General features: G+C 47.4%; 1 protein-coding gene across 5 annotated transcripts in view; it reads left to right on the forward strand.

Annotated features, from left to right (window-relative positions):
- The window catches only part of smarca2 (SWI/SNF related, matrix associated, actin dependent regulator of chromatin, subfamily a, member 2), a 214144-nt gene that overhangs the window by 163661 nt on the left and 26899 nt on the right, over positions 1 to 23584 (forward strand). For all 5 annotated transcript variants that reach the window (XM_041869484.2, XM_041869486.2, XM_041869487.2 and 2 more), the window contains 2 exons: positions 5092 to 5197; positions 19361 to 19462. In XM_041869484.2, the coding sequence (XP_041725418.1) occupies positions 5092 to 5197; positions 19361 to 19462 (208 nt within the window). The remainder of the gene's footprint in view (positions 1 to 5091; positions 5198 to 19360; positions 19463 to 23584) is intronic.

A 23584-nucleotide genomic window follows, 5' to 3' on the forward strand; every position in this document is an offset into this window, starting at 1 on the left:
CAGGAGTTATTATGGAACAGCCCCTCAATGGCAGGAGTTATTATGGAGCAGCCCCTCAATGGCAGGAGTTATTATGGAGAAGCCCCTCAATGGCAGGAGTTATTATGGAACAGCCCCTCAATGGCAGGAGTTATTATGGAACAGCCCCTCAATGGCAGGAGTTATTATGGAACAGCCCCTCAATGGCAGGAGTTATTATGGAACAGCCCCTCAATGGCAGGAGTTATTATGGAACAGCCCCTCAATGGCAGGAGTTATTATGGAACAGCCCCTCAATGGCAGGAGTTATTATGGAACAGCCCCTCAATGGCAGGAGTTATTATGGAACAGCCCCTCAATGGCAGGAGTTATTATGGAACAGCACACCTCAATGGCAGGAGTTATTATGGAACAGCCCCTCAATGGCAGGAGTTATTATGGAGCAGCCCCTCAATGGCAGGAGTTATTATGGAACAGCCCCCTCAATGGCAGGAGTTATTATGGAACAGCCTAAGCCTCAATGGCAGGAGTTATTATGGAACAGCCCCTCAATGGCAGGAGTTATTATGGAGCAGCCCCTCAATGGCAGGAGTTATTATGGAACAGCCCCTCAATGGCAGGAGTTATTATGGAGCAGCCCCTCAATGGCAGGAGTTATTATGGAGCAGCCCCTCAATGGCAGGAGTTATTATGGAACAGCCCCTCAATGGCAGGAGTTATTATGGAACAGCCAGCCTCAATGGCAGGAGTTATTATGGAACAGCCCCTCAATGGCAGGAGTTATTATGGAGAAGCCCCTCAATGGCAGGAGTTATTATGGAACAGCCCCTCAATGGCAGGAGTTATTATGGAACAGCAAGCCTCAATGGCAGGAGTTATTATGGAACAGCCCCTCAATGGCAGGAGTTATTATGGAGAAGCACACCTCAATGGCAGGAGTTATTATGGAACAGCCCCTCAATGGCAGGAGTTATTATGGAGCAGCCCCTCAATGGCAGGAGTTATTATGGAACAGCCCCTCAATGGCAGGAGTTATTATGGAGCAGCCCCTCAATGGCAGGAGTTATTATGGAACAGCCCCTCAATGGCAGGAGTTATTATGGAACAGCCCCTCAATGGCAGGAGTTATTATGGAAAAACAATATATATATACAGTGGGGAGAACAAGTATTTGATACACTGCCGATTTTGCAGGTTTTCCTACTTACAAAGCATGTAGAGGTCTGTAATTTTTATCATAGGTACACTTCAACTGTGAGAGACGGAATCTAAAATCCAGAAAATCACATTGTATGATTTTTAAGTAATTAATTTGCATTTTATTGCATGACATAAGTATTTGATACATCAGAAAAGCAGAACTTAATATTTGGTACAGAAACCTTTGTTTGCAATTACAGAGATCATACGTTTCCTGTAGGTCTTGACCAGGTTTGCACACACTGCAGCAGGGATTTTGGCCCACACCTCCATACAGACCTTCTCCAGATCCTTCAGGTTTCGGGGCTGTCGCTGGGCAATACGGACTTTCAGCTCCCTCCAAAGATGTTCTATTGGGTTCAGGTCTGGAGACTGGCTAGGCCACTCCAGGACCTTGTGATGCTTCTTACGGAGCCACTCCTTAGTTGCCCTGGCTGTGTGTTTCGGGTCGTTGTCATGCTGGAAGACCCAGCCACGACCCATCTTCAATGCTCTTACTGAGGGAAGGAGGTTGTTGGCCAAGATCTCGCGATACATGGCCCCATCCATCCTCCCCTCAATACGGTGCAGTCGTCCTGTCCCCTTTGCAGAAAAGCATCCCCAAAGAATGATGTTTCCACCTCCATGCTTCACGGATGGGATGGTGTTCTTGGGGTTGTACTCATCCTTCTTCTTCCTCCAAACAAGGCGAGTGGAGTTTAGAACAAAAAGCTATATTTTTGTCTCATCAGACCACATGACCTTCTCCCATTCCTCCTCTGGATCATCCAGATGGTCATTGGCAAACTTCAGACGGGCCTGGACATGTGCTGGCTTGAGCAGGGGGACCTTGCGTGCGCTGCAGGATTTTAATCCATGACGGCGTAGTGTATTACTAATGATTTTCTTTGAGACTGTGGTCCCAGCTCTCTTCAGGTCATTGACCAGGTCCTGCCGTGTAGTTCTGGGCTGATCCCTCACCTTCCTCATGATCATTGATGCCCCACGAGGTGAGATCTTGCATGGAGCCCCAGACCGAGGGTGATTGACCGTCATCTTGAACTTCTTCCATTCTCTAATAATTGCGCCAACAGTTGTTGCCTTCTCACCAAGCTGCTTGCCTATTGTCCTGTAGCCCATCCCAGCCTTGTGCAGGTCTACAATTGTATCCCTGATGTCCTTACACAGCTCTCTGGTCTTGGCCATTGTGGAGAGGTTGGAGTCTGTTTGATTGAGTGTGTGGACAGGTGTATTTTATACAGGTAACGAATTCAAACAGGTGCAGTTAATACAGGTAATGAGTGGAGAACAGGAGGGCTTCTTAAAGTAAAACTAACAGGTCTGTGAGAGCCAGAATTCTTACTGGTTGGTAGGTGATCAAATACTTATGTCATGCAATAAAATGCATATAATCATACAATGTGATTTTCTGGATTTTTGTTTTAGATTCCGTATCTCACAGTTGAAGTGTACCTATGATAAAAATTACAGACCTCTACATGCTTTGTAAGTAGGAAAACCTGCAAAATCGGCAGTATAACAAATACTTGTTCTCCCCACTGTATACATACAAATGAAAAAAATATATAGAAAAAAATATATATATAGAAAAAAAAAAATTGCTAACAATTTATAAATAATAAATAAATATAAAAATAAAGATACAAAAATTGGTAAAAAGGTTGTCCCACTGGCTATCATAAGGTGAATGCACCAATGTGTAAGTGGCTCTGGATAAGAGCGTCTGCTAATGTACATACACAGGACCAGTCAAAGGTTTGGACACACCTACTCATTCCAGGGTTAAGGTTTGGACACGCCTACTCATTCCAGGGTTAAGGTTTGGACACGCCTACTCATTCCAGGGTTAAGGTTTGGACACACCTACTCATTCCAGGGTTAAGGTTTGGACACGCCTACTCATTCCAGGGTTAAGGTTTGGACACGCCTACTCATTCCAGGGTTAAGGTTTGGACACGCCTACTCATTCCAGGGTTAAGGTTTGGACACGCCTACTCATTCCAGGGTTAAGGTTTGGACACGCCTACTCATTCCAGGGTTAAGGTTTGGACACGCCTACTCATTCCAGGGTTAAGGTTTGGACACGCCTACTCATTCCAGGGTTAAGGTTTGGACACACCTACTCATTCCAGGGTTAAGGTTTGGACACGCCTACTCATTCCAGGGTTAAGGTTTGGACACGCCTACTCATTCCAGGGTTAAGGTTTGGACACGCCTACTCATTCCAGGGTTAAGGTTTGGACACACCTACTCATTCCAGGGTTAAGGTTTGGACACGCCTACTCATTCCAGGGTTAAGGTTTGGACACGCCTACTCATTCCAGGGTTAAGGTTTGGACACGCCTACTCATTCCAGGGTTAAGGTTTGGACACACCTACTCATTCCAGGGTTAAGGTTTGGACACACCTACTCATTCCAGGGTTAAGGTTTGGACACGCCTACTCATTCCAGGGTTAAGGTTTGGACACGCCTACTCATTCCAGGGTTAAGGTTTGGACACGCCTACTCATTCCAGGGTTAAGGTTTGGACACCTACTCATTCCAGGGTTAAGGTTTGGACACACCTACTCATTCCAGGGTTAAGGTTTGGACACGCCTACTCATTCCAGGGTTAAGGTTTGGACACGCCTACTCATTCCAGGGTTAAGGTTTGGACACGCCTACTCATTCCAGGGTTAAGGTTTGGACACGCCTACTCATTCCAGGGTTAAGGTTTGGACACGCCTACTCATTCCAGGGTTAAGGTTTGGACACGCCTACTCATTCCAGGGTTAAGGTTTGGACACGCCTACTCATTCCAGGGTTAAGGTTTGGACACGCCTACTCATTCCAGGGTTAAGGTTTGGACACACCTACTCATTCCAGGGTTTCTCTTTATTTTTACTATTTTCTACATTGTAGAATAATAGTGAAGACATCAAAACTATGAAATAACACATATGGAATCATGTAGTAACCAAAAAAGTCTTAAACAAATCAAAACATTTTATATTTGAGATTCTTCAAATAGCCCCCCTTTGCCTTGATGACAGCTCTGACCACTATTGACTGGTACTGTATATGTGTATAGAAACCCAGCAGCGTTGCAGTTCTTGACACCAATGCGCCTCGTATAGTAAGGTATGGTTGTCTGTTAACAGGAAAGGTATGGTTGTCTGTTAACAGGTAAGGTATGGTTGTCTGTTAACAGGTAAGGTATGGTTGTCTGTTAACAGGGAAGGTATGGTTGTCTGTTAACAGGGAAGGTATGGTTGTCTGTTAACAGGGAATGTATGGTTGTCTGTTAACAGGGAAGGTATGGTTGTCTGTTAACAGGGAAGGTATGGTTGTCTGTTAACAGGGAAGGTATGGTTGTCTGTTAACAGGGAAGGTATGGTTGTCTGTTAACAGGGAAGGTATGGTTGTCTGTTAACAGGTAAGGTATGGTTGTCTGTTAACAGGGAAGGTATGGTTTGTTAACAGGAAGGTATGGTTGTCTGTTAACAGGGAAGGTATGGTTGTCTGTTAACAGGGAAGGTATGGTTGTCTGTTAACAGGGAAGGTATGGTTGTCTGTTAACAGGGAAGGTATGGTTGTCTGTTAACAGGTAAGGTATGGTTGTCTGTTAACAGGGAAGGTATGGTTGTCTGTTAACAGGGAAGGTATGGTTGTCTGTTAACAGGTAAGGTATGGTTGTCTGTTAACAGGGAAGGTATGGTTGTCTGTTAACAGGGAAGGTATGGTTGTCTGTTAACAGGGAAGGTATGGTTGTCTGTTAACAGGGAAGGTATGGTTGTCTGTTAACAGGGAAGGTATGGTTGTCTGTTAACAGGGAAGGTACGGTTGTCTGTTAACAGGGAAGGTACGGTTGTCTGTTAACAGGGAAGGTATGGTTGTCTGTTAACAGGGAAGGTATGGTTGTCTGTTTACAGGTGTAATAGACAGCTGTCAGAGGTGTTTGTCCAGCTGCCGTCCAGGAAGGAGCTGCCAGAGTACTACGAGCTGATCAGGAAACCTGTTGACTTCAAGAAAATCAAGGTACCAAACAACAGATAATACATATAAAACATAACACCTATAGTAGGAAGGTACAGACAGAGGAGCCTACCTCCTGATATAAGAGGAAGGTACAGACAGAGGAGCCTACCACCTGATATAGGAGGAAGGTACAGACAGAGGAGCCTACCACCTGATATAGTAGTAAGGTACAGACAGAGGAGCCTACCACCTGATATAGGAGGAAGGTACAGACAGAGGAGCCTACCACCTGATATAGTAGGAAGGTACAGACAGAGGAGCCTACCACCTGATATAGTAGGAAGGTACAGACAGAGGAGCCTACCACCTGATATAGGAGGAAGGTACAGACAGAGGAGCCTACCACCTGATATAGTAGGAAGGTACAGACAGAGGAGCCTACCACCTGATATAGTAGGAAGGTACAGACAGAGGAGCCTACCACCTGATATAGTAGGAAGGTACAGACAGAGGAGCCTACCACCTGATATAGGAGGAAGGTACAGACAGAGGAGCCTACCACCTGATATAGTAGGAAGGTACAGACAGAGGAGCCTACCACCTGATATAGTAGGAAGGTACAGACAGAGGAGCCTACCACCTGATATAGTAGGAAGGTACAGACAGAGGAGCCTACCACCTGATATAGGAGGAAGGTACAGACAGAGGAGCCTACCACCTGATATAGGAGGAAGGTACAGACAGAGGAGCCTACCACCTGATATAGTAGGAAGGTACAGACAGAGGAGCCTACCACCTGATATAGTAGGAAGGTACAGACAGAGGAGCCTACCACCTGATATAGGAGGAAGGTACAGACAGAGGAGCCTACCACCTGATATAGGAGGAAGGTACAGACAGAGGAGCCTACCACCTGATATAGTAGGAAGGTACAGACAGAGGAGCCTACCACCTGATATAGGAGGAAGGTACAGACAGAGGAGCCTACCACCTGATATAGGAGGAAGGTACAGACAGAGGAGCCTACCACCTGATATAGGAGGAAGGTACAGACAGAGGAGCCTACCACCTGATATAGGAGGAAGGTACAGACAGAGGAGCCTACCACCTGATATAGGAGGAAGGTACAGACAGAGGAGCCTACCACCTGATATAGGAGGAAGGTACAGACAGAGGAGCCTACCACCTGATATAGTAGGAAGGTACAGACAGAGGAGCCTACCACCTGATATAGGAGGAAGGTACAGACAGAGGAGCCTACCACCTGATATAGGAGGAAGGTACAGACAGAGGAGCCTACCACCTGATATAGGAGGAAGGTACAGACAGAGGAGCCTACCACCTGATATAGGAGGAAGGTACAGACAGAGGAGCCTACCACCTGATATAGGAGTGATATAGGAGGAAGGTACAGACAGAGGAGCCTACCACCTGATATAGGAGGAAGGTACAGACAGAGGAGCCTACCACCTGATATAGGAGGAAGGTACAGACAGAGGAGCCTACCACCTGATATAGGAGGAAGGTACAGACAGAGGAGCCTACCACCTGATATAGTAGGAAGGTACAGACAGAGGAGCCTACCACCTGATATAGGAGGAAGGTACAGACAGAGGAGCCTACCACCTGATATAGGAGGAAGGTACAGACAGAGGAGCCTACCACCTGATATAGGAGGAAGGTACAGACAGAGGAGCCTACCACCTGATATAGTAGGAAGGTACAGACAGAGGAGCCTACCACCTGATATAGTAGGAAGGTACAGACAGAGGAGCCTACCACCTGATATAGTAGGAAGGTACAGACAGAGGAGCCTACCACCTGATATAGTAGGAAGGTACAGACAGAGGAGCCTACCACCTGATATAGTAGGAAGGTACAGACAGAGGAGCCTACCACCTGATATAGTAGGAAGGTACAGACAGAGGAGCCTACCACCTGATATAGTAGGAAGGTACAGACAGAGGAGCCTACCACCTGATATAGGAGGAAGGTACAGACAGAGGAGCCTACCACCTGATATAGTAGGAAGGTACAGACAGAGGAGCCTACCACCTGATATAGTAGGAAGGTACAGACAGAGGAGCCTACCACCTGATATAGGAGGAAGGTACAGACAGAGGAGCCTACCACCTGATATAGGAGGAAGGTACAGACAGAGGAGCCTACCACCTGATATAGTAGGAAGGTACAGACAGAGGAGCCTACCACCTGATATAGTAGGAAGGTACAGACAGAGGAGCCTACCACCTGATATAGGAGGAAGGTACAGACAGAGGAGCCTACCACCTGATATAGGAGGAAGGTACAGACAGAGGAGCCTACCACCTGATATAGTAGGAAGGTACAGACAGAGGAGCCTACCACCTGATATAGGAGGAAGGTACAGACAGAGGAGCCTACCACCTGATATAGGAGGAAGGTACAGACAGAGGAGCCTACCACCTGATATAGGAGGAAGGTACAGACAGAGGAGCCTACCACCTGATATAGGAGGAAGGTACAGACAGAGGAGCCTACCACCTGATATAGTAGGAAGGTACAGACAGAGGAGCCTACCACCTGATATAGGAGGAAGGTACAGACAGAGGAGCCTACCACCTGATATAGGAGGAAGGTACAGACAGAGGAGCCTACCACCTGATATAGTAGGAAGGTACAGACAGAGGAGCCTACCACCTGATATAGGAGGAAGGTACAGACAGAGGAGCCTACCACCTGATATAGGAGGAAGGTACAGACAGAGGAGCCTACCACCTGATATAGGAGGAAGGTACAGACAGAGGAGCCTACCACCTGATATAGGAGGAAGGTACAGACAGAGGAGCCTACCACCTGATATAGGAGGAAGGTACAGACAGAGGAGCCTACCACCTGATATAGGAGGAAGGTACAGACAGAGGAGCCTACCACCTGATATAGGAGGAAGGTACAGACAGAGGAGCCTACCACCTGATATAGTAGGAAGGTACAGACAGAGGAGCCTACCACCTGATATAGTAGGAAGGTACAGACAGAGGAGCCTACCACCTGATATAGGAGGAAGGTACAGACAGAGGAGCCTACCACCTGATATAGTAGGAAGGTACAGACAGAGGAGCCTACCACCTGATATAGTAGGAAGGTACAGACAGAGGAGCCTACCACCTGATATAGTAGGAAGGTACAGACAGAGGAGCCTACCACCTGATATAGTAGGAAGGTACAGACAGAGGAGCCTACCACCTGATATAGTAGGAAGGTACAGACAGAGGAGCCTACCACCTGATATAGGAGGAAGGTACAGACAGAGGAGCCTACCACCTGATATAGTAGGAAGGTACAGACAGAGGAGCCTACCACCTGATATAGGAGGAAGGTACAGACAGAGGAGCCTACCACCTGATATAGTAGGAAGGTACAGACAGAGGAGCCTACCACCTGATATAGTAGGAAGGTACAGACAGAGGAGCCTACCACCTGATATAGTAGGAAGGTACAGACAGAGGAGCCTACCACCTGATATAGGAGGAAGGTACAGACAGAGGAGCCTACCACCTGATATAGGAGGAAGGTACAGACAGAGGAGCCTACCACCTGATATAGTAGGAAGGTACAGACAGAGGAGCCTACCACCTGATATAGTAGGAAGGTACAGACAGAGGAGCCTACCACCTGATATAGGAGGAAGGTACAGACAGAGGAGCCTACCACCTGATATAGGAGGAAGGTACAGACAGAGGAGCCTACCACCTGATATAGTAGGAAGGTACAGACAGAGGAGCCTACCACCTGATATAGGAGGAAGGTACAGACAGAGGAGCCTACCACCTGATATAGGAGGAAGGTACAGACAGAGGAGCCTACCACCTGATATAGGAGGAAGGTACAGACAGAGGAGCCTACCACCTGATATAGGAGGAAGGTACAGACAGAGGAGCCTACCACCTGATATAGTAGGAAGGTACAGACAGAGGAGCCTACCACCTGATATAGGAGGAAGGTACAGACAGAGGAGCCTACCACCTGATATAGGAGGAAGGTACAGACAGAGGAGCCTACCACCTGATATAGGAGGAAGGTACAGACAGAGGAGCCTACCACCTGATATAGGAGGAAGGTACAGACAGAGGAGCCTACCACCTGATATAGGAGGAAGGTACAGACAGAGGAGCCTACCACCTGATATAGGAGGAAGGTACAGACAGAGGAGCCTACCACCTGATATAGGAGGAAGGTACAGACAGAGGAGCCTACCACCTGATATAGTAGGGAAGGTACAGACAGAGGAGCCTACCACCTGATATAGGAGGAAGGTACAGACAGAGGAGCCTACCACCTGATATAGTAGGAAGGTACAGACAGAGGAGCCTACCACCTGATATAGTAGGAAGGTACAGACAGAGGAGCCTACCACCTGATATAGGAGGAAGGTACAGACAGAGGAGCCTACCACCTGATATAGTAGGAAGGTACAGACAGAGGAGCCTACCACCTGATATAGTAGGAAGGTACAGACAGAGGAGCCTACCACCTGATATAGTAGGAAGGTACAGACAGAGGAGCCTACCACCTGATATAGTAGGAAGGTACAGACAGAGGAGCCTACCACCTGATATAGTAGGAAGGTACAGACAGAGGAGCCTACCACCTGATATAGGAGGAAGGTACAGACAGAGGAGCCTACCACCTGATATAGTAGGAAGGTACAGACAGAGGAGCCTACCACCTGATATAGTAGGAAGGTACAGAGACAGAGGAGCCTACCACCTGATATAGGAGGAAGGTACAGACAGAGGAGCCTACCACCTGATATAGTAGGAAGGTACAGACAGAGGAGCCTACCACCTGATATAGTAGGAAGGTACAGACAGAGGAGCCTACCACCTGATATAGGAGGAAGGTACAGACAGAGGAGCCTACCACCTGATATAGGAGGAAGGTACAGACAGAGGAGCCTACCACCTGATATAGGAGGAAGGTACAGACAGAGGAGCCTACCACCTGATATAGGAGGAAGGTACAGACAGAGGAGCCTACCACCTGATATAGGAGGAAGGTACAGACAGAGGAGCCTACCACCTGATATAGGAGGAAGGTACAGACAGAGGAGCCTACCACCTGATATAGTAGGAAGGTACAGACAGAGGAGCCTACCACCTGATATAGGAGGAAGGTACAGACAGAGGAGCCTACCACCTGATATAGGAGGAAGGTACAGACAGAGGAGCCTACCACCTGATATAGGAGGAAGGTACAGACAGAGGAGCCTACCACCTGATATAGGAGGAAGGTACAGACAGAGGAGCCTACCACCTGATATAGGAGGAAGGTACAGACAGAGGAGCCTACCACCTGATATAGGAGGAAGGTACAGACAGAGGAGCCTACCACCTGATATAGGAGGAAGGTACAGACAGAGGAGCCTACCACCTGATATAGTAGGAAGGTACAGACAGAGGAGCCTACCACCTGATATAGGAGGAAGGTACAGACAGAGGAGCCTACCACCTGATATAGGAGGAAGGTACAGACAGAGGAGCCTACCACCTGATATAGGAGGAAGGTACAGACAGAGGAGCCTACCACCTGATATAGGAGGAAGGTACAGACAGAGGAGCCTACCACCTGATATAGGAGGAAGGTACAGACAGAGGAGCCTACCACCTGATATAGGAGGAAGGTACAGACAGAGGAGCCTACCACCTGATATAGGAGGAAGGTACAGACAGAGGAGCCTACCACCTGATATAGTAGGAAGGTACAGACAGAGGAGCCTACCACCTGATATAGGAGGAAGGTACAGACAGAGGAGCCTACCACCTGATATAGGAGGAAGGTACAGACAGAGGAGCCTACCACCTGATATAGTAGGAAGGTACAGACAGAGGAGCCCACTACCTGATATAGTAGGAAGGTACAGACAGAGGAGCCTACCACCTGATATAGTAGGAAGGTACAGACAGAGGAGCCTACCACCTGATATAGGAGGAAGGTACAGACAGAGGAGCCTACCACCTGATATAGTAGGAAGGTACAGACAGAGGAGCCTACCACCTGATATAGTAGGAAGGTACAGACAGAGGAGCCTACCACCTGATATAGTAGGAAGGTACAGACAGAGGAGCCTACCACCTGATATAGTAGGAAGGTACAGACAGAGGAGCCTACCACCTGATATAGTAGGAAGGTACAGACAGAGGAGCCTACCACCTGATATAGTAGGAAGGTACAGACAGAGGAGCCTACCACCTGATATAGGAGGAAGGTACAGACAGAGGAGCCTACCACCTGATATAGGAGGAAGGTACAGACAGAGGAGCCTACCACCTGATATAGGAGGAAGGTACAGACAGAGGAGCCTACCACCTGATATAGTAAAAGAGGAAGGTACAGACAGAGGAGCCTACCACCTGATATAGTAGGAAGGTACAGACAGAGGAGCCTACCACCTGATATAGGAGGAAGGTACAGACAGAGGAGCCTACCACCTGATATAGGAGGAAGGTACAGACAGAGGAGCCTACCACCTGATATAGGAGGAAGGTACAGACAGAGGAGCCTACCACCTGATATAGGAGGAAGGTACAGACAGAGGAGCCTACCACCTGATATAGTAGGAAGGTACAGACAGAGGAGCCTACCACCTGATATAGGAGGAAGGTACAGACAGAGGAGCCTACCACCTGATATAGGAGGAAGGTACAGACAGAGGAGCCTACCACCTGATATAGGAGGAAGGTACAGACAGAGGAGCCTACCACCTGATATAGGAGGAAGGTACAGACAGAGGAGCCTACCACCTGATATAGGAGGAAGGTACAGACAGAGGAGCCTACCACCTGATATAGGAGGAAGGTACAGACAGAGGAGCCTACCACCTGATATAGGAGGAAGGTACAGACAGAGGAGCCTACCACCTGATATAGGAGGAAGGTACAGACAGAGGAGCCTACCACCTGATATAGGAGGAAGGTACAGACAGAGGAGCCTACCACCTGATATAGAGGAAGGTACAGACAGAGGAGCCTACCACCTGATATAGGAGGAAGGTACAGACAGAGGAGCCTACCACCTGATATAGTAGGAAGGTACAGACAGAGGAGCCTACCACCTGATATAGGAGGAAGGTACAGACAGAGGAGCCTACCACCTGATATAGGAGGAAGGTACAGACAGAGGAGCCTACCACCTGATATAGTAGGAAGGTACAGACAGAGGAGCCTACCACCTGATATAGGAGGAAGGTACAGACAGAGGAGCCTACACACCTGATATAGGAGGAAGGTACAGACAGAGGAGCCTACCACCTGATATAGTAGGAAGGTACAGACAGAGGAGCCTACCACCTGATATAGGAGGAAGGTACAGACAGAGGAGCCTACCACCTGATATAGGAGGAAGGTACAGACAGAGGAGCCTACCACCTGATATAGGAGGAAGGTACAGACAGAGGAGCCTACCACCTGATATAGTAGGAAGGTACAGACAGAGGAGCCTACCACCTGATATAGTAGGAAGGTACAGACAGAGGAGCCTACCACCTGATATAGGAGGGAAGGTACAGACAGAGGAGCCTACCACCTGATATAGGAGGAAGGTACAGACAGAGGAGCCTACCACCTGATATAGGAGGAAGGTACAGACAGAGGAGCCTACCACCTGATATAGGAGGAAGGTACAGACAGAGGAGCCTACCACCTGATATAGGAGGAAGGTACCAGACAGAGGAGCCTACCACCTGATATAGGAGGAAGGTACAGACAGAGGAGCCTACCACCTGATATAGGAGGAAGGTACAGACAGAGAGCCTACCACCTGATATAGGAGGAAGGTACAGACAGAGGAGCCTACCACCTGATATAGGAGGAAGGTACAGACAGAGGAGCCTACCACCTGATATAGTAGGAAGGTACAGACAGAGGAGCCTACCACCTGATATAGTAGGAAGGTACAGACAGAGGAGCCTACCACCTGATATAGGAGGAAGGTACAGACAGAGGAGCCTACCACCTGATATAGTAGGAAGGTACAGACAGAGGAGCCTACCACCTGATATAGGAGGAAGGTACAGACAGAGGAGCCTACCACCTGATATAGGAGGAAGGTACAGACAGAGGAGCCTACCACCTGATATAGGAGGAAGGTACAGACAGAGGAGCCTACCACCTGATATAGTAGGAAGGTACAGACAGAGGAGCCTACCACCTGATATAGGAGGAAGGTACAGACAGAGGAGCCTACCACCTGATATAGTAGGAAGGTACAGACAGAGGAGCCTACCACCTGATATAGTAGGAAGGTACAGACAGAGGAGCCTACCACCTGATATAGGAGGAAGGTACAGACAGAGGAGCCTACCACCTGATATAGGAGGAAGGTACAGACAGAGGAGCCTACCACCTGATATAGGAGGAAGGTACAGACAGAGGAGCCTACCACCTGATATAGTAGGAAGGTACAGACAGAGGAGCCTACCACCTGATATAGTAGGAAGGTACAGACAGAGGAGCCTACCACCTGATATAGGAGGAAGGTACAGACAGAGGAGCCTACCACCTGATATAGTAGGAAGGTACAGACAGAGGAGCCTACCACCTGATATAGGAGGAAGGTACAGACAGAGGAGCCTACCACCTGATATAGGAGGAAGGTACAGACAGAGGAGCCTACCACCTGATATAGTAGGAAGGTACAGACAGAGGAGCCTACCACCTGATATAGGAGGAAGGTACAGACAGAGGAGCCTACCACCTGATATAGTAGGAAGAAGGTACAGACAGAGGAGCCTACCACCTGATGAGGAAGGTACAGACAGAGGCCTACCACCTGATATAGGAGGAGAGGAAGGTACAGACAGAGGAGCCTACCACCTGATATAGGAGGAAGGTACAGACAGAGGAGCCTACCACCTGATATAGTAGGAAGGTACAGACAGAGGAGCCTACCACCTGATATAGGAGGAAGGTACAGACAGAGGAGCCTACCACCTGATATAGGAGGAAGGTACAGACAGAGGAGCCTACCACCTGATATAGGAGGAAGGTACAGACAGAGGAGCCTACCACCTGATATAGGAGGAAGGTACAGACAGAGGAGCCTACCACCTGATATAGGAGGAAGGTACAGACAGAGGAGCCTACCACCTGATATAGGAGGAAGGTACAGACAGAGGAGCCTACCACCTGATATAGTAGGAAGGTACAGACAGAGGAGCCTACCACCTGATATAGTAGGAAGGTACAGACAGAGGAGCCTACCACCTGATATAGGAGGAAGGTACAGACAGAGGAGCCTACCACCTGATATAGTAGGAAGGTACAGACAGAGGAGCCTACCACCTGATATAGTAGGAAGGTACAGACAGAGGAGCCTACCACCTGATATAGGAGGAAGGTACAGACAGAGGAGCCTACCACCTGATATAGTAGGAAGGTACAGACAGAGGAGCCTACCACCTGATATAGGAGGAAGGTACAGACAGAGGAGCCTACCACCTGATATAGTAGGAAGGTACAGACAGAGGAGCCTACCACCTGATATAGTAGGAAGGTACAGACAGAGGAGCCTACCACCTGATATAGTAGGAAGGTACAGACAGAGGAGCCTACCACCTGATATAGGAGGAAGGTACAGACAGAGGAGCCTACCACCTGATATAGTAGGAAGGTACAGACAGAGGAGCCTACCACCTGATATAGGAGGAAGGTACAGACAGAGGAGCCTACCACCTGATATAGTAGGAAGGTACAGACAGAGGAGCCTACCACCTGATATAGTAGGAAGGTACAGACAGAGGAGCCTACCACCTGATATAGGAGGAAGGTACAGACAGAGGAGCCTACCACCTGATATAGGAGGAAGGTACAGACAGAGGAGCCTACCACCTGATATAGGAGGAAGGTACAGACAGAGGAGCCTACCACCTGATATAGGAGGAAGGTACAGACAGAGGAGCCTACCACCTGATATAGGAGGAAGGTACAGACAGAGGAGCCTACCACCTGATATAGGAGGAAGGTACAGACAGAGGAGCCTACCACCTGATATAGTAGGAAGGTACAGACAGAGGAGCCTACCACCTGATATAGGAGGAAGGTACAGACAGAGGAGCCTACCACCTGATATAGGAGGAAGGTACAGACAGAGGAGCCTACCACCTGATATAGGAGGAAGGTACAGACAGAGGAGCCTACCACCTGATATAGTAGGAAGGTACAGACAGAGGAGCCTACCACCTGATATAGGAGGAAGGTACAGACAGAGGAGCCTACCACCTGATATAGGAGGAAGGTACAGACAGAGGAGCCTACCACCTGATATAGTGAGGAAGGTACAGACAGAGGAGCCTACCACCTGATATAGGAGGAAGGTACAGACAGAGGAGCCTACCACCTGATATAGGAGGAAGGTACAGACAGAGGAGCCTACCACCTGATATAGGAGGAAGGTACAGACAGAGGAGCCTACCACCTGATATAGGAGGAAGGTACAGACAGAGGAGCCTACCACCTGATATAGGAGGAAGGTACAGACAGAGGAGCCTACCACCTGATATAGGAGGAAGGTACAGACAGAGGAGCCTACCACCTGATATAGGAGGAAGGTACAGACAGAGGAGCCTACCACCTGATATAGTAGGAAGGTACAGACAGAGGAGCCTACCACCTGATATAGGAGGAAGGTACAGACAGAGGAGCCTACCACCTGATATAGGAGGAAGGTACAGACAGAGGAGCCTACCACCTGATATAGGAGGAAGGTACAGACAGAGGAGCCTACCACCTGATATAGGAAGGTACAGACAGAGGAGCCTACCACCTGATATAAGGAAGGTACAGACAGAGGAGCCTACCACCTGATATAGGAGGAAGGTACAGACAGAGGAGCCTACCACCTGATATAGGAGGAAGGTACAGACAGAGGAGCCTACCACCTGATATAGTAGGAAGGTACAGACAGAGGAGCCTACCACCTGATATAGGAGGAAGGTACAGACAGAGGAGCCTACCACCTGATATAGGAGGAAGGTACAGACAGAGGAGCCTACCACCTGATATAGGAGGAAGGTACAGACAGAGGAGCCTACCACCTGATATAGTAGGGAAGGTACAGACAGAGGAGCCTACCACCTGATATAGGAGGAAGGTACAGACAGAGGAGCCTACCACCTGATATAGTAGGAAGGTACAGACAGAGGAGCCTACCACCTGATATAGTAGGAAGGTACAGACAGAGGAGCCTACCACCTGATATAGTAGGAAGGTACAGACAGAGGAGCCTACCACCTGATATAGGAGGAAGGTACAGACAGAGGAGCCTACCACCTGATATAGTAGGAAGGTACAGACAGAGGAGCCTACCACCTGATATAGTAGGAAGGTACAGACAGAGGAGCCTACCACCTGATATAGTAGGAAGGTACAGACAGAGGAGCCTACCACCTGATATAGGAGGAAGGTACAGACAGAGGAGCCTACCACCTGATATAGTAGGAAGGTACAGACAGAGGAGCCTACCACCTGATATAGTAGGAAGGTACAGACAGAGGAGCCTACCACCTGATATAGGAGGAAGGTACAGACAGAGGAGCCTACCACCTGATATAGTAGGAAGGTACAGACAGAGGAGCCTACCACCTGATATAGTAGGAAGGTACAGACAGAGGAGCCTACCACCTGATATAGTAGGAAGGTACAGACAGAGGAGCCTACCACCTGATATAGGAGGAAGGTACAGACAGAGGAGCCTACCACCTGATATAGTAGGAAGGTACAGACAGAGGAGCCTACCACCTGATATAGTAGGAAGGTACAGACAGAGGAGCCTACCACCTGATATAGTAGGAAGGTACAGACAGAGGAGCCTACCACCTGATATAGGAGGAAGGTACAGACAGAGGAGCCTACCACCTGATATAGGAGGAAGGTACAGACAGAGGAGCCTACCACCTGATATAGGAGGAAGGTACAGACAGAGGAGCCTACCACCTGATATAGGAGGAAGGTACAGACAGAGGAGCCTACCACCTGATATAGGAGGAAGGTACAGACAGAGGAGCCTACCACCTGATATAGGAGGAAGGTACAGACAGAGGAGCCTACCACCTGATATAGGAGGAAGGTACAGACAGAGGAGCCTACCACCTGATATAGGAGGAAGGTACAGACAGAGGAGCCTACCACCTGATATAGGAGGAAGGTACAGACAGAGGAGCCTACCACCTGATATAGGAGGAAGGTACAGACAGAGGAGCCTACCACCTGATATAGGAGGAAGGTACAGACAGAGGAGCCTACCACCTGATATAGTAGGAAGGTACAGACAGAGGAGCCTACCACCTGATATAGGAGGAAGGTACAGACAGAGGAGCCTACCACCTGATATAGGAGGAAGGTACAGACAGAGGAGCCTACCACCTGATATAGTAGGAAGGTACAGACAGAGGAGCCTACCACCTGATATAGGAGGAAGGTACAGACAGAGGAGCCTACCACCTGATATAGGAGGAAGGTACAGACAGAGGAGCCTACCACCTGATATAGTAGGAAGGTACAGACAGAGGAGCCTACCACCTGATATAGGAGGAAGGTACAGACAGAGGAGCCTACCACCTGATATAGTAGGAATGTACAGACAGAGGAGCCTACCACCTGATATAGTAGGAAGGTACAGACAGAGGAGCCTACCACCTGATATAGGAGGAAGGTACAGACAGAGGAGCCTACCACCTGATATAGGAGGAAGGTACAGACAGAGGAGCCTACCACCTGATATAGGAGGAAGGTACAGACAGAGGAGCCTACCACCTGATATAGGAGGAAGGTACAGACAGAGGAGCCTACCACCTGATATAGGAGGAAGGTACAGACAGAGGAGCCTACCACCTGATATAGGAGGAAGGTACAGACAGAGGAGCCTACCACCTGATATAGTAGGAAGGTACAGACAGAGGAGCCTACCACCTGATATAGGAGGAAGGTACAGACAGAGGAGCCTACCACCTGATATAGGAGGAAGGTACAGACAGAGGAGCCTACCACCTGATATAGTAGGAAGGTACAGACAGAGGAGCCTACCACCTGATATAGTAGGAAGGTACAGACAGAGGAGCCTACCACCTGATATAGGAGGAAGGTACAGACAGAGGAGCCTACCACCTGATATAGTAGGAAGGTACAGACAGAGGAGCCTACCACCTGATATAGTAGGAAGGTACAGACAGAGGAGCCTACCACCTGATATAGGAGGAAGGTACAGACAGAGGAGCCTACCACCTGATATAGTAGGAAGGTACAGACAGAGGAGCCTACCACCTGATATAGTAGGAAGGTACAGACAGAGGAGCCTACCACCTGATATAGGAGGAAGGTACAGACAGAGGAGCCTACCACCTGATATAGTAGGAAGGTACAGACAGAGGAGCCTACCACCTGATATAGGAGGAAGGTACAGACAGAGGAGCCTACCACCTGATATAGTAGGAAGGTACAGACAGAGGAGCCTACCACCTGATATAGTAGGAAGGTACAGACAGAGGAGCCTACCACCTGATATAGGAGGAAGGTACAGACAGAGGAGCCTACCACCTGATATAGTAGGAAGGTACAGACAGAGGAGCCTACCACCTGATATAGGAGGAAGGTACAGACAGAGGAGCCTACCACCTGATATAGTAGGAAGGTACAGACAGAGGAGCCTACCACCTGATATAGGAGGAAGGTACAGACAGAGGAGCCTACCACCTGATATAGGAGGAAGGTACAGACAGAGGAGCCTACCACCTGATATAGGAGGAAGGTACAGACAGAGGAGCCTACCACCTGATATAGGAGGAAGGTACAGACAGAGGAGCCTACCACCTGATATAGGAGGAAGGTACAGACAGAGGAGCCTACCACCTGATATAGTAGGAAGGTACAGACAGAGGAGCCTACCACCTGATATAGTAGGAAGGTACAGACAGAGGAGCCTACCACCTGATATAGGAGGAATGTACAGACAGAGGAGCCTACCACCTGATATAGTAGGAAGGTACAGACAGAGGAGCCTACCACCTGATATAGTAGGAAGGTACAGACAGAGGAGCCTACCACCTGATATAGTAGGAAGGTACAGACAGAGGAGCCTACCACCTGATATAGTAGGAAGGTACAGACAGAGGAGCCTACCACCTGATATAGGAGGAAGGTACAGACAGAGGAGCCTACCACCTGGTATGTTTGTTTGTTTGCTTGTTTCCAGGAGCGCGTGCGGAGCCACAAGTTCAGGAGTGTGCCTGACCTGGAGAAGGATGTGATGCTGCTCTGTCACAACGCTCAGACCTTTAACCTCGAGGGGTCACAGGTCAGTCACATCTGACCTCTAACCTCTAACCCTAAACTCTAATCCTCACCCTGTCCATGTGTTGTACAGTGGCTTGCCAAAGTATTCACCCCCCCCTTGGCATTTTTCCTATTTTGTTGCCTTACAACCTGGAATTAAAATGTATTTTTGGGGGATTTGTAGCATTTGATTTACACAACATGCCTACCACTTTGAAGATGCAAAATATATTTTTTTGTGAAATGAACAAGAAATAAGAATAAAAAACAGAACTTGATCATGCATAACTATTCACCCCCCCAAAGTCAATACTTTGTAGAGCCACCTTTTGCAGCAATTACAGCTGCAAGTCTCTTGGGGTATGTCTCTATAAGCTTGGCACATCTAGCCACTGGGATTTTTGCCCATTCTTCAAGGCAAAACTGCTCCAGCTCCTTCAAGTTGGATGGGTTCCGCTGGTGTACAGCAATCTTTAAGTCATACCACAGATTCTCAATTGGATTGAGGTCTGGGCTTTGACTAGGCCATTCCAAGAAATGTAAATGTTTCCCCTTAAACCACTCAAGTGTTGCTTTAGCAGTATGCTTAGGGTCGTTGTCCTGCTGGAAGGTGAACCTCCATCCCAGTCTCAAATCTCTGGAAGACTGAAACAGGTTTCCCTCAAGAATTTCCCTGTATTTAGCGCCATCCATCATTCCTTCAATTCTGACCAGTTTCCCAGTCCCTGCTGATGGAAAAACATCGGGGTGATGAGAGTGTTGGGTTTGCACCAGACATAGCGTTTTCCTTGATGGCCAAAAAGCTCAATTTTAGTCTGACCAGAATACCTTCTTCCATATGTCTCCCGAGTGGCGCAGTGGTCTAAGGCACTGCATCGCAGTGCTAGCTGTGCCACTAGAGATCCTGGTTCGTATCCAGGCTCTGTCGTAGCCGGCCGCGACCGGGAGACCCATGGGGCGGCGCACAATTGGCCCAGCGTCGTCCAGGGTAGGGGAGGGAATGGCCGGCAGGGATGTAGCTCAGTTGGTAGATGGCGTTTGCAACGCCAGGGTTGTGGGTTCGTTTCCCACGGGGGGCCAGTATGAAAAATAAAATGAAAAAAAAAGAATAATAATGTATGCACTCACTAACTGTAAGTCGCTCTGGATAAGAGCGTCTGCTAAATGACTTAAATGTAAATATGTTTGGGGAGTCGCCCACATGCCTTTTGGCGAACACCAAACATGTTTGCTTATTTTTTTCTTTAAGAAATTGCTTTTTTCTGGCCACTCTTCCGTAAAGCCCAGCTCTGTGGAGTGTACGGCTTAAAGTGGTCCTATGGACAGACACTCCAATCTCCGCTGTGGAGCTTTGCAGCTCTTTCAGGGTTATCTTTGGTCTCTTTGTTGCCTCTTTGATTAATGCCCTCCTTGCCTGGTCCGTGAGTTTTGGTGGGCGGCCCTCTCTTGGCAGGTTTGTTGTGGTGCCATATTCTTTCCATGTTTTAATAATGGATTTAATGGTGCTCTGTGGGATGTTCAGAGTTTCTGATATTTTTTTATAACCCAACCCTGATCTGTACTTCTCCACAACTTTGTCCCTGACCTGTTTGGAGAGCTCCTTGGTCTTCGTGGTGCCGCTTGCTTGGTGGTGCCCATTGCTTAGTGGTGTTGCAGACTCTGGGGCCTTTCAGAACAGGTGTATATATACTGAGATCATGTGACACTTAGATTACACACAGGTAGACTTTATTTAACTAATTATGTGACTTCTGAAGGTAATTGGTTGCACCAGATCTTATTTAGGGGCTTCATAGCAAAGGGGGTGAATACATATGCACGCACCACTTTTCCGTTATTTATTTGTTCGAATTTTTTTAAACAAGTTATTTTTTCTTTTTTTCACTTCACCAATTTGGACTATTTTGTGTATGTCCATTACATGAAATCCAAATAAAAATCCATTGAAATTACAGGTTGTAATGCAACAAAATAGGAAAAACGCCAAGGGGGATGAATAATTTTGCAAGGCACTGTATATCTATGACATGGTGTCTGTCTATGTGTTATAGATCTATGACATGGTGTCTGTCTATGTGTTATAGATCTATGACATGGTGTCTGTCTATGTGTTATAGATCTATGACATGGTGTCTGTCTATGTGTTATAGATCTATGACATGGTGTCTGTCTATGTGTTATAGATCTATGACATGGTGTCTGTCTATGTGTTATAGATCTATGACATGGTGTCTGTCTATGTGTTATAGATCTATGACATGGTGTCTGTCTATGTGTTATAGATCTATGACATGGTGTCTGTCTATGTGTTATAGATCTATGACATGGTGTCTGTCTATGTGTTATAGATCTATGACATGGTGTCTGTCTATGTGCAGTAGATCTATGACATGGTGTCTGTCTATGTGTTATAGATCTATGACATGGTGTCTGTCTATGTGTTATAGATCTATGACATGGTGTCTGTCTATGTGTTATAGATCTATGACATGGTGTCTGTCTATGTGTTATAGATCTATGACATGGTGTCTGTCTATGTGTTATAGATCTATGACATGGTGTCTGTCTATGTGTTGTAGATCTATGACATGGTGTCTGTCTATGTGTTGGAGATCTATGACATGGTGTCTGTCTATGTGTTATAGATCTATGACATGGTGTCTGTTGTGTTATAGATCTATGACATGGTGTCTGTCTATGTGTTGGAGATATATGACATGGTGTCTGTCTATGTGTTATAGATCTATGACATGGTGTTTGTCTATGTGTTATAGATCTATGACATGGTGTCTGTCTATGTGTTATAGATCTATGACATGGTGTCTGTCTATGTGCAGTAGATCTATGACATGGTGTCTGTCTATGTGTTATAGATCTATGACATGGTGTCTGTCTATGTGTTATAGATCTATGACATGGTGTCTGTCTATGTGTTATAGATCTATGACATGGTGTCTGTCTATGTGTTATAGATCTATGACATGGTGTCTGTCTATGTGCAGTAGATCTATGACATGGTGTCTGTCTATGTGTTGTAGATCTATGACATGGTGTCTGTCTATGTGTTGGAGATCTATGACATGGTGTCTGTCTATGTGTTATAGATCTATGACATGGTGTCTGTTGTGTTATAGATCTATGACATGGTGTCTGTCTATGTGTTGGAGATATATGACATGGTGTCTGTCTATGTGTTATAGATCTATGACATAGTGTTTGTCTATGTGTTATAGATCTATGACATGGTGTCTGTCTATGTGTTATAGATCTATGACATGGTGTCTGTCTATGTGTTATAGATCTATGACATGGTGTCTGTCTATGTGCAGTAGATCTATGACATGGTGTCTGTCTATGTGTTATAGATCTATGACATGGTGTCTGTCTATGTGTTATAGATCTATGACATGGTGTCTGTCTATGTGTTATAGATCTATGACATGGTGTCTGTCTATGTGTTATAGATCTATGACATGGTGTCTGTCTATGTGTTATAGATCTATGACATGGTGTCTGTCTATGTGTTGTAGATCTATGACATGGTGTCTGTCTATGTGTTGGAGATCTATGACATGGTGTCTGTCTATGTGTTATAGATCTATGACATGGTGTCTGTTGTGTTATAGATCTATGACATGGTGTCTGTCTATGTGTTGGAGATATATGACATGGTGTCTGTCTATGTGTTATAGATCTATGACATGGTGTTTGTCTATGTGTTATAGATCTATGACATGGTGTCTGTCTATGTGTTATAGATCTATGACATGGTGTCTGTCTATGTGTTATAGATCTATGACATGGTGTCTGTCTATGTGCAGTAGATCTATGACATGGTGTCTGTCTATGTGTTATAGAACTATGACATGGTGTCTGTCTATGTGTTATAGATCTATGACATGGTGTCTGTCTATGTGTTATAGATCTATGACATGGTGTCTGTCTATGTGTTATAGATCTATGACATGGTGTCTGTCTATGTGCAGTAGATCTATGACATGGTGTCTGTCTATGTGTTATAGATCTATGACATGGTGTCTGTTGTGTTATAGATCTATGACATGGTGTCTGTCTATGTGTTGGAGATCTATGACATGGTGTCTGTCTATGTGTTATAGATCTATGACATGGTGTTTGTCTATGT

The sequence above is a fragment of the Coregonus clupeaformis genome, unplaced genomic scaffold, assembly GCF_020615455.1.
Source record: "Coregonus clupeaformis isolate EN_2021a unplaced genomic scaffold, ASM2061545v1 scaf0167, whole genome shotgun sequence".
NCBI lineage: Eukaryota > Metazoa > Chordata > Actinopteri > Salmoniformes > Salmonidae > Coregonus > Coregonus clupeaformis.